At 34.3% G+C, this 12,680-nt stretch overlaps 1 protein-coding gene across 1 annotated transcript; it reads left to right on the forward strand.

The window, feature by feature from the left end:
* Positions 1 to 8,656: 8,656 nt before the first annotated feature.
* On the forward strand, positions 8,657 to 9,604 carry LOC129514956 (olfactory receptor 10AG1-like; the record flags this gene model as incomplete). The annotated part of the gene is made up of 1 exon (XM_055333647.1): positions 8,657 to 9,604. A coding segment is annotated over one exon (948 nt), but the record flags the coding sequence as incomplete, so codon positions are not given.
* Positions 9,605 to 12,680: the final 3,076 nt, after the last annotated feature.

Raw genomic sequence — 12,680 nt, forward strand, 5'->3', positions numbered from 1 at the left:
TCATGTGGCACTGATTGTGGTCACTCAGGAGTAGTCAGAAGGTGATAAGTCTGACCTAGAATGTATAAAATGGCTTGAAAAAATCTATTTTTGTGTAACATATTCTATTGGGGAAAAACAGTTAAAATTAGGAAAACACATTGTTAAGCTTACATAAAATAACAAAAAAAAATACAATCATATGCATAAAAATTGTATTTCTAGTACTTGGTGGTGCTTAATTTGTTTTGGGTAGTCAGAGATTACAAAACAGTTTCCCATCATAACCGGTATTATGTATCTCTTTTATCTCACCAATGAAACTTTTGCCTAGACAACAGAATTTTACATGTGATTAACTATATAAAAGAAAAATGATAATTAAGTGCAGATGAAAAGAGAAGAAAGGCAGGGTAAAAATTTCTACAGTTACTATAATTGTCATATGATATAAATGTATGTCTATAGAGAAAATATTCCAGAATCTTCAATGAGTTTAACAAGTTTGCTGAATACAGTCAATAAACAGAAATCAATTTATTTTTATTAAAAGAGGCAAACACAGTTTGATATATAAAGCACTGTGCCAAAAATGTTGTGCAAATAGAATCAAATATATCAAATACTTGAGTGCTATGATTCTCATAAAAATATGTAGAAAGTCTATCTAGTAAACTATGAAATAATTTGGAGGACCTTTAAAATAAATAAATAGATAGATAAATAAATAAATAAATAAATAAATAAATAAATAAATAAATAAATAAATAAATAATATTAAAACAATGTACTGGAAGACTCAACATTGAAAAGAAGCCAGTTTTCCTCACTATGAACCACAAATTCAATGACAGAGTAGAATCCCATCTGTGTGTGTGGGGGTGTATTTGTGTGTAATTTAACAGGCCAATTCTAAAGTTGTGAAAGAGATGACAGCCAACAATAGCTAAGGCATGCTTGACAAAGAGCAAATGGAAGGACTCCGTCTACCGGAATCAGATGGGGAACCATGGGAACTTTCATTCAATGCTGGTATATGAACTGGAACTCAATTAAAAAAGAGCTTGCCTTCATCTAGGGACTCTCAGCCTTAGATATGTATCCAGCAGAATTGCTTACAATGCTTCCAAAACTACACAGACTTATATGTGTGTAAATTGCATTGTTCAAGGAATAAATGATGGTGTACCATCCCTTCCCACAAGGCTTGTGCACCCTCACCATTAGTATATAAAATGTGTATTTCCAAGTGATTACATTGGGAAAATGTCCTAAGATTTCTTATAAACTAAGTATCTGTGCCCTTTTAAACATTTATTCCTTTTCTTTTCTTTCTTTTTTTTTTTTTTTTTTGGAGGGAGGTGCTAAAAAGCTTTTTAATAAAATTGATTGGGGAACAGAAATATCTGGAGACCACTTCTCCTTTGGCCATGAATATTCTCCCTTTCAAATCACATGTTATTGATCTTAAGCCATTTTTGAAACAATTTAATTCCTAATGCCACAATGATGACTTTGTAATTCCATCGTTCCATCATCTGTCCCATCCTTATGTATCAGAAAGTTTGGCACTCTGGGAAGCTAAAGATAATGCTAAGATTTTTCTGATAATCACCTGGCCTAGACATACCTTGAGTCAGAGGGGATTTCTCTGACAGCACAGTAAAGTTAGGACAAAGCAAAAATAGCTTTCACAAATTCTAAATTGCACAAAGTTGATCTTCAAAATTCTATTTTCCCCAATTAGTCTTTTTTTCTTGAATGAAATTGAAGATTCTTTCATGTGTTTAAAGGATGATTTTCTTTCCCTTTCTATAAATTATCACTTCATTTATTTGGCCAATCTGCCCACCTGCCTGCCCACCTGCCAACCTTCTTCCTTCCTTCCTTCCTTCCTTCCTTCCTTCTTCCTTCCTTTCTCCTTCCTTCCTTCCTTCCTTCCTCCTTCCTTCTTTCCTCTTCCTTTTTTCTTCCTCTTCTTTTTGGACTTCTTGATATTTAAGTAGAGGTTATTCATAATGGCAAATAGCATTTTATCTGAGATACTACATTATATCAACATTATCAATAATATTTTGATTTTACTTTTGGTCCAAGTTTGTTTCTATAACATAGAATTACTTATTTTTATGTAGCTGTTTTATTTTTTGTTCAGTTTTGATGTCCTGCATTTCTAATCTTGAGCCAAAGCTTTCCTGTGCTTCAAAACTATAAAAAATTAGAACTTTTTCATTATCTCATTTTCTAAAATATTTAACCATGTGGATCATTAGATTTCCTTACTGTAGTGTAATGTATTACTAAAAAAATCTGTATTTTTTTTCCTCCAGAAGTTTCCATGCTGTCCCAAGTGCATGTATTTTAAATGTCCATATTTAAAATAGCCAGTTTGGTAGGCTATCTTTACTGAATGACAAATTCTTTTTGTATTTGAGCCTTTCTCTGGAATTGTACTCTAGAGCATCAGAAGATCTTTGTACCTATGCCTGGCACTATACAGTGCTGATTATGAGGCTTTGAACTCTTCAGCAGAGCTGCTTCTTAGATGTGCTTCCGCAGTAGCTCCTGCCCAGCCCGCTTCTCACTCACTTGCTGTGCTCTACCACATCTGACTCCCCTGCGAGGACTCTCACCTTCTCCTCTCTGGCCTTCTATGTTCTCCTGCACATGTTCCTGATATATCAATTAGCTTTCCTAATAACTCTTTGCTATCACATTACTGTAGGAGTTCCCTTCCTCAGAAATATTTTCTCTTCTTACTCATAAAGTTGTAGAATCACTGATTATTGAATAATAAGAAGCAACATCTTATTTTTGACTTGAGGAATCAATTCCAAGCCAGGATTCTTAAACAATCTAAGTGTTGGAAACCGTTGTGTTTTCCAGAATTGAAGCCTAGAAGTTACCAACTGTTTTAGTGGCATCTTTCCACCACCTTCAGTTGGAAAATTCAGGTCATTTATTATCCTACATGAGGTGGATAGTATTTCCACTTAAAGGTGGGTTCACATTGGAAATAAAATTAGGGGAAGGTGGCAAAATGCTGTATTATGCAGAATTTCTCCCTGTCAATAGTCATATTGGTTACAAAACTAATTTTTAAATTAGGTATAATACATCCAACAGCTGGCTTTCAGGCTGCCTTGGTACTCATGAAGAAGTCAATAAGATATCAGTGTTTAAAAATATTTTATTTATTTATTCATGAGAGACACAGAGAGAGTGAGAGAGGCAGAGACACAGGCAGAGGGAGAAGCAGGCTCCATGCAGGGAGCCCGACGCGGGCCTCGATCCCGGGTCTCCAAGATCACACCCTGGGCTGAAGGCAGTACTAAACCGCTGAGCCACCCAGGCTGACCTACAATATCAGTTTGATGAGTTAAAATATTACTTGTCATCAAAACATTTATAGCTATAGGCAGAACCCTAAACATGGATCCGGAAATCTTTTATAGAGGAGAGTAAGACGAAAACAGTTCAGGAAAGTGTGATGGGAGCAGTCTAATAGAAACAGAAGCTCGGTATGGAGTGTTCATAACAGAAGATGAATTGGATGTATGTCAGTTTTGGATGGACTTAAATGATATTGCTCAACATCGTATCAATAGGTAGCAAATAAGATGCGCTCCATGCTCTATTCCACAGAGTGTCTGAGAGGAAGTATTCTGGGTAGAGTGAGAGCTATCTGGAAAAAATGTAACAAATCACAGAGTGCCCAAGTGATACTTTTAATTAGAAATATAAGTGTGTCTGATGGGAGAAGTCCCACAGTGTAAAGATAACTTTTTTATTTAAAGAGCACTTTATTTTTGGAAAGAACAGAACAATTAATAGTTGAATGGTGGAGTAAGTGATTGCATCTAAAGTAATATGAATATTTAAACAGTGAGAAAAAATCAGTATCTTTCCAAATAAGAAAGGTAATTATGAACTATTTTATACTGTTATAAGCTTTGATCATAATATATTTAAGTTTAAAAACTAATATTTAATATATAGCAGAAAATGTGTCATATTAAAGCAAGTGCTACATATTTCTGATATTAAATATAATTTACAGTCAAATAATATTAAATAGTGATATTAAATATCTTTGAAATACTGAAAACTTGAATAACTGATATATTTTCTGTAAGTATGGTAAATAAATAACAGAGACAAACTTCATTTTGAGCCAAGCCCTGGTAATGAATACACATTTATTTCTTAATTTTAGTTTTAATGATACTGTACTAAGAGATCTTAAAATAAAACAATTTAGCTAATAAAAATCACAATTTTAGGGAAATCCAAGGAATATTTTATTCTTTAAAATAAAAAAAGTTTTAAAATTATTAGAGGGTTTAGTTTGCTAATGAATAGCAAATATACAAGGATAACTGAAGTAGGTAGAGACGTTGATATGACCAATCAAACTGATTTAGAGTACTGTTGTCCAGTCCCTCTCAATCATTTGGATTTTTCAGGAGAATAAAAGTTTGAATGTAAAAATAGCTATATTAGAACATTAGGTTTTATTTTTCTTGATGAATAAATATTTAAACATTTACAAGAAAGGAGAATAATATCGATGATTTTGTTAGAGCACACGGAGTAAATATTTGCTCTTTCTACTCCATTCCGTCATGAGAATAACATAAACAAATCTTACATGTTTTGTGTTTTACCTTGATAATTTAAGTGTCAAAAAGTCAGATTTGTCCAACTAGAAATTGTATTTTATTCAGCACTGGAGGTTATTACATTGAAATAATTAGAGTGAAATTATTTAAATTAAATGCTGCCATTCTTAAAAGTGAGACACAAATATTGGATTATTTTATTCTTGCTTGTACTAATTCTTTTATCCCTTTTAAGAGTGATGATTCCATTTAAATAGTATCTACTGCTTCAGTTCATTGGAGAATCAAATACTCAGCACTGTGTTAGCTATATTATAATTTGGGGGAATCTATATAAATCCCAAGTAGGAAAGGAATTATAGCCCATCCTCTTAGATAATTTAGTGTCAGTGAAAGAAAGGCAAACAAAAGGAATTTAGAAAATTGCAGCACTAAGTCTTGAACAGAGATGCATCCTGTAGGCAAAAATAATACTGCAGAAAAACTGTATATTGGCAGAGAATTTATCAAGAATTTGCAATTTGAGTGTTGAATTGCTTAGAATTTTTATAAGATTTCATGATTGCTTCAAAATCTCATTGCATTTTATAGTACTTGTGTGACACAAAGATAAGTTATTTATGGGGTGTTTTTCCAAGTTGTGTATTTTCCAAGTTGTGAACTCTGAGTATAATCCAGAAGAATAAAACCTAGTCTTTTTTTTTATCATAACTAGCACTTGCATAAACTTTTATAAATGCCAGGGCTTCTTTAAGGTTTTTGCATATATTAAATGATTTAATTTATGTAATGACCTGAAGCATAAGAACAACAGCTGGCTCATTTTTAGCTGAGAGAATAGAGTCACTTGCATGAAGTCACACAACTAGCAGTGGTGTGACCATGTTTCAGTTCCGTTCATCTGTGGAGGACTGTACTCCTTAGCCACAACACTGCGCTGATGCTAAATTTTGTAGACAATGTGCCGCCCCATCAAGACTCAGAGATGAAAGACAAGCTGGGCGGACCTCGTGGTGAGCCAAGAGACATGGGGGTGCAATGTCCGAGGAGGCACTCACAGGGAGATAGATCTGTACAAGTGTAGGAGCAGACCTGAGCATGACTGAGCCCCTCTTAAGGTCACTTTCCAGAGTCTCCCTTTTCTCACTAGTCCTGGCCCCAGTGAAAGGGAAGAGTGGAAAAGACTGATCACCAACAAGGAGATGCAATAATTCTATTACATACAATTTTGTTAGAGTTTGCACTATAACCCTGCAGAGTATGTTCAAAGAGCAAAATATAATCATGACTGTAATAACTTAATCCCAACTAATAAACAATAAGTTTAAATTTGATAGGTAATAGTGTTGTCAATAGTCTCCCATTCATTTCTTATGAATGAGAAAGCAGAACTTAGAAAGGTTAAACAATTGCTTAACATCATACAGATGATAAATCATGGAAATAGAATTCACACCAAAAAAAAAAAAAGTCACTAGTTTACAATCGGAACATGGGTGCAATTGGTCAATGATCTACCTCTCATGAGACTCAGTATCCTCACCTCTATAGGATGGTGAGTTTAGAAAAGGCGATGAAGGAGTGTTCTCTGGAGGGACGACAAAGACAATGGGGTGGCATATAGCATGCATGATTAAACCAGATGGCAGATATCTTTTCTCCCTGCGCCCACACACATACAAACCACAGGTGGTGAACACACTCCTGGCTGTCCTTCTTTTCCCAGGATCCACCTTCTTTAATATTTTTTATCTGGATCAGTATTCTCAAGTTAATTTTTCTGAATAAAACTCCCTTACATTTTCCACTTAGTAGCCTTCTAAATATGCACAATAACAGTTCTAACAATATATGTTTTTAAAATTTAATAATTTGGACTGAATAATAGGGATATTTATGCTCAAGATCAACAAGTGAGAATAGAAGAATGAAGGCCTAATATCAGTAGCTGAAAATATATGTGAAAGGACACTTTTTGAAAAAAAGAGCCACTGAACAGAAAAATGCATGAAGTACAGTAGGATTGTCAAAAAGTACAGTTAATTGTCAGGTCATATGGCAAAGCTCTGGGTCTGTCTTCACAGTAGTCAAGGTTCCTGAGCCTGTGCTGAGTGGAATATCATTTCTTTATCATGGGCTCTTTTCAGAAAGTATTGTGAAATGGCCCTAATGTAACTATCAGGGGAGCTTTTACAGTGATAATCCACAGGATCTAAACTGGAACAGTGGGACACATATAAATAGTAATACCCTTAAATTAGTAACCAGCTCGATGATCATGAAAGCCCATCTGGACACTTTGAGACAGTCTGAAGAACAAGCTGTCAGGAGAGGTAAATTGAAAAGTACACACTAAGTTTCCTCCACTGCTGAAAAGCCAGGAAAAGTGACCAGAAGAAAAATCTAACCAAATTCATGAATTTGTTCTCTTGGATTTTGCTGAAGTCCCCATATTCAACAGTTTCTACTTGGATTGTTCTTCATCGTCCATATCATAAGGCTGATGGATAATGAAACCATATTAAAAAAACTGAACCTAGTTCTCCAGATTACCGTGTAGTTTTGTTTTTTCTTGACAATTTTTCCTCCTTGGAAATCTTCTATGTATCTGTTACCCTCCCGGAATGCTCATGAATCTTAGAATTTTTTTTTTTTTTTAGGCATGCAACTCATTGAACCTAATAAGTACCTCCATCTATAAAGTACCACGAAGATATCAACACTTAATTCAAGAAGATTATTTTATACTAAGTAAGAGATCTTATTGCACACCTTTGAGCAACATAATGATATCTTAGTTAAAATCAATTGTCTTTTGTTTCCCAGATATTAGTTAATGACACTGTAATTCCCTTTCTTGTTTAAATTTCTATATTGTCCACCTATATCTCAATACATGAGAAAGTTACTGGGTCTCTGTAGTTCTCATTAATTACTCATGATCAAAATATACTTGCTCACTCTCTAGCTAAAATATATATTCGCTGCCTTTGATATTTCTGGGAAGAGTCTAAAAGTGATATTTTATAATAATTTATAGCATTCCATTATGCTTTTTGTGTTTTTAAAAATTTGTTTATTTACTTATTGAGACCGAGAGAGAAAGCAAGAGCAAGAGAGAGAGCATGAGTAGAGGGTGGGGGATAGGGGCAGAGAGAGAGAGAGAGAGAGAGAGAGAGAGAGAGAAGCAGACTGCTGAACAGGGAGCCCATTGCAGGATTTGATCCCAGGAGCCTGGGATCATGACCTCAGCCTAAAGCAGACGTTTAACCAACTGGGCCACCCAGGTGCCCGATTTTCATGTTTTAATCTCTGACATAGTTTTAAAATGAAAATGGCCAATGGCATGCAGCAGGTCACTGGAGAATAAATTTACTAGGCAGAGTTTCAGAAATCATATCATCACTATAATTCCTTCAATATTGTCATTATTACTTAAATAATATCAAATATCTACTGCATGTTTGAATACGATAAGTAAAAGATCTTGCATTATATATCTTATAACCATATTGTTTATTTTATTTTGATAAATAAATGAAACCAGAATGGTTTCAAATAACATGCTTGCACGAATAGCAACACTGCTGTACCATGTGGAATGAAGGTAACCCTTGTACTTACAGAAGACTTCATGGAAGAACAGAAATTTTAAAAATACGTATATAACTCAAAATTTGATGGTACATACCACTGAGAAAATGTGGTGTAAAAGTTTCTGATTCAGGACTCTGTCAATATGAAAAAAATTGACTAATTTGGTCTGCACACAAACATACAAAAATTGAAAACTAATAATTCTAAAACACATCACTTTCATTCAAGTTTAAACCTAGTATTAAATACTAAATAGAGAGATATATTTAGAATTTAGCATATATTTTCTGTTAGGCCTCAGCTGTGTTCTTTGAGCCTAGTTTATAAAAAGCTGGAAATTAATAAACAATAGAAATTTTATGTGCTAATTCCCCCAAAATCTATTAGTCTATTAGATATTAGAAAACAGCCCCCAAAAGATAAACGATAAACTTTTTTTATAAAAGATAAAAATAATTTCACTATTTCCACAGATGGAAAAAAAAACAGCAGAAGTAAATCTCACTTTGATGACGGAATTTATTCTTTTGGGATTTTCTGATATTCCCAATCTTCAAATGTTTCTTTTTGTAATATTTTTCTTTGTCTATGTGATAATTTTGATGGGAAACGGCATCATTGTTCTCATAACCAAGACTGACCAGGCTCTCCAGACTCCCATGTATTTTTTCCTTAGTAATTTTTCCTTCTTGGAAATCTGTTTTGTATCTGCCACTCTTCCCAGAATGCTCACAAACCTTTGGACCCAGAAAAGAAATATTTCGTTGTTTGCCTGCGCAACACAAATGTGTTTTGTCCTCATGCTTGGGAATATAGAGTGCCTCCTTCTGACGGTGATGGCCTATGACCGCTATGTTGCCATTTGTGACCCTCTGCACTACCCTCTAATCATGAACCACAAGGTCTGTGTTCAGCTGGTGACCGCCTGCTGGATCACCGGGGTTCCAGTCGAGATAGGGCAGACATGCCAGATATTCTCTCTGCCATTTTGTGGGTCGAGCCAAATCAATCACTTCTTCTGTGACATCCCCCCACTGCTCAAGCTGGCCTGTGGGGATACTTTCCTGAATGAGATGTTAGTCTTTACAGTCGCTGTTCTCTTTGTTATGATCCCCTTTCTGTTGATACTTGGATCCTACAGTAAAATCATCTCTACCATCCTGAGGTTGCCATCCGCAACAGGACGAACCAAAGCTTTCTCCACCTGCTCATCTCATGTCATAGTTGTGGCCATGTTTTTTGGTTCTGCAGTCATCACATATTTACGACCCAAATCCAAACATTCTTCCAGAACAGACAAATTTCTTTCTCTTTTCTATACCATTGTCACCCCAATGTTTAATCCCATGATATACACTCTGAGAAATAAGGATGCCATGATGGCCTTGAGAAAATTGTTGCCTTAATATTTAATGTATTAGCTGCTGATTTGAACTCATTGTCAGTTTTCTTATTTAATTCTACCATTGTGTAATCAAAAATCAATGTTCAGTTTGCTTTCCTACTTTATTACATATTTATTACCTCTGCTCATTGCTAATCTTGTTGTTTTTTGCTGGACTCTGATACCAGGATTATATCCACAGGTTTGTCTTGCTGATAAGACATCAAGAAACTATGTATCCAGCCAATCCTATATTCAGGGCACCACTCTACTTCTCCCTTAAAGTTAGTAGTGATGGAGACTTTTTACTGAAAAGTATATATAGCTTATCAAGTAATTGACATCATATACTTTTTCCCCCTAAAACTATAGTTTTTTTTTTTTTTTTTTTTTTTTTTTTTTACTTATAGCAAATAGGCTTTATTTCAGAAATAGGAAACTAAGGAATAGTATAGTTAATGTTTTTTTTTTAATTTTTTTTTATTTTTTTATTTATGATAGTCACACAGAGAGAGAGAGAGAGAGAGAGAGAGAGAGAGAGAGGCAGAGACACAGGCAGAGGGAGAAGCAGGCTCCATGCACCAGGAGCCCGACGTGGGATTCGATCCCGGGTCTCCAGGATCGCGCCCTGGGCCAAAGGCAGGCGCCAAACCGCTGCGCCACCCAGGGATCCCTAGTTAATGTTTTTGATACTTTCCTCTTGATGTAATTTTTTTCTTTTCATGAAATTATTAGATTGTAAAGGGTATGGTAAGCCTTTGGGCAATATTTGTAAATGTTTATATGCTTATACTTTTAGATATTTCACCATTCGTCAAACTGAATTTTCTTTGTTATGATTTAGAAAATACCTAAGGAAAGGCTCAAATAAATAAAAGCCCTATGCTCATTGTACTTATCATAGAAAATGTGTAAAAGATGTAGTCAAGGAAACTTTCATCTGTTGTTAGCATGTGATTTGTTACCCCATGTAGTCTGCCTTCGTCTAGAGAATCCTACTCCTGGGTGTGTATCCAGCAGAACTGCATACACATGAGTGCTAGGGACCCCTCTAAGAATGTTTATTTTATCATCCTTCATAACAGCAAACACTTATCAAATAAAAATTGTAACATAACAGTGTAAATTTCATAGAAAGGAAAAACAGAGATCTATCAAAATGAACAAAACACAGTTGTGTACAACCTGAATGAAATATATCAATGAACAAAATAAACCATAAACATACTGTATATGTCCTTTTAGAGAAATGTCAAAAGACAATATTTGGGGATTCCTACTGATTTAATGGCTCCCATTGGAGAAGAATGAATGAAGCACCTGTAACCTTCATATTTTTCTATAGCTGACTTGAGCAGTGGTTGCAAAGATTTTTGTTTTATAAGGATTCATATGACTCTCAATTCATAAATATTTTTGCCATAGGATTTAAATCAAACACAACTATGTTTTAAAAAGATGGAATACACCAAAATGTTCACACATGAGAGACAATTTTGTTGTTTTTATTTTTCTTCTTCTCCTCTACATTTTCTTTAATGAACACATCTTGTCAGTAATGAAAACAAAAACCTAATGCTCTTTATTCTTTCAATGTAATAATTTTGTCTTGCCCTGAAACCAAGTCAATAAAGTCAATTGATTTTTTCCTCAAAAATCATGACAACCAACCAAAAACCTCATGATCCAACACTGGTGATACCACTGAATTGTGTTGGATCAATGAATCAAAAGTGTATAGTAGACATCCTTCAAATCAAGTTATGTATAATTTCCAATATTTAAACAAATAAAAATTAAGGTCCACTTCTGGTTGTGATGCACATGGTCACAGCAAGCCTATTTTCCTGCTGAAAGCACTAGACAAATTTAGACAAACTATGAAAGTTTTATTTGGAAGGCATCTGATTAGCTGTGAAAAACAATAGATGACAATATCAAAATTAAGACTCATTAAATCAGAGAAAGGTAACTGACATGATCACAGTCGTTGGCTCACCATCTTTTGTAAGTACAACAATGTTGCCAAAAGCAAATCTGGGTAAACTCACAAGCTGGTTTGATTCAGAGTGAACACAATTGGAATAGGGGTTAATGCCTGGGTCCTGTCCACAGGGCTTGTGCATTTCACCCATGTGATCAAGGTAAATAATGTGTTTTCCCAAGGGAATGCATAGACATGTTTATTTTTCTTTAATAAACTGAATTTCAGTGCAATTTAAAATTTCTTTCCTTTTTCATGACCAGATTTGAGTATCTTCTCATATGGTTAGAGGATGATTTCCTTCCCTTATCTGTAGGCTATTTCTTCATCTCAGCCCATTTCCTTTTTTCTTTTCTTTCTTTTCTTTTTTCTTTTTGACTTCTTGATATTTTAAATCCTGAAAATTTGAATAACATATAGTTTTTGTCAATGTAGTACATAGTAAAAGAGGAAAAAAACTTTATTCTGAGTCAAGATCATAACAAATAAGTATTGTATTTATTCATCTTTATTTCGATGATATTTTAAGAAGAGAATTAAAACTAAAAAATCCAGCAAATAAAAACATAAACTCTTAGGGAATCCAAGAGCATTTATTAAAAGAAAAGAAAATATTTTATAAAGTTAAAGATGTATAAAATAGTGAAAGTGAGTTTTCAGTTCAAAACTGGTTTTAAAATAAATTTCAGGATTTAAATAGCTAATTTATATAGTATGCAAACATGGCTGAAGATTAGGTACAAATCCTGACCGTGACTAATATCTACTGATTTAGAATACTGTTACACATTCTCTTAACCACTTGGATTCTTTTCAGGTGATTTAGAATAGAAATATTAGAGGTCCCTGGGTGGCTCAGTTAAGCATCTGCTTTTGTCTCAGTTCATGATCCCAGAGTCCTAGGATCCAGCCCTATGTGGGGCTTCCTGCTTAGCCAGGATGCTGCTTCTCCTCCCATCCCACCCCCAACCCCTGCACTCAGTTTATCTTGCTATCTTTCTCAAATAAATAAGTAAAATCTTTAAAAAATGAAACAAAATGAAATAGAAATATTAGATCATTAAATTTTATTTATTCAAAATAATTCACAAGAAAGTATAGTTACATAAGTAAC

The sequence above is a fragment of the Nyctereutes procyonoides genome, unplaced genomic scaffold, assembly GCF_905146905.1.
Source record: "Nyctereutes procyonoides isolate TBG_1078 unplaced genomic scaffold, NYPRO_anot_genome, whole genome shotgun sequence".
NCBI lineage: Eukaryota > Metazoa > Chordata > Mammalia > Carnivora > Canidae > Nyctereutes > Nyctereutes procyonoides.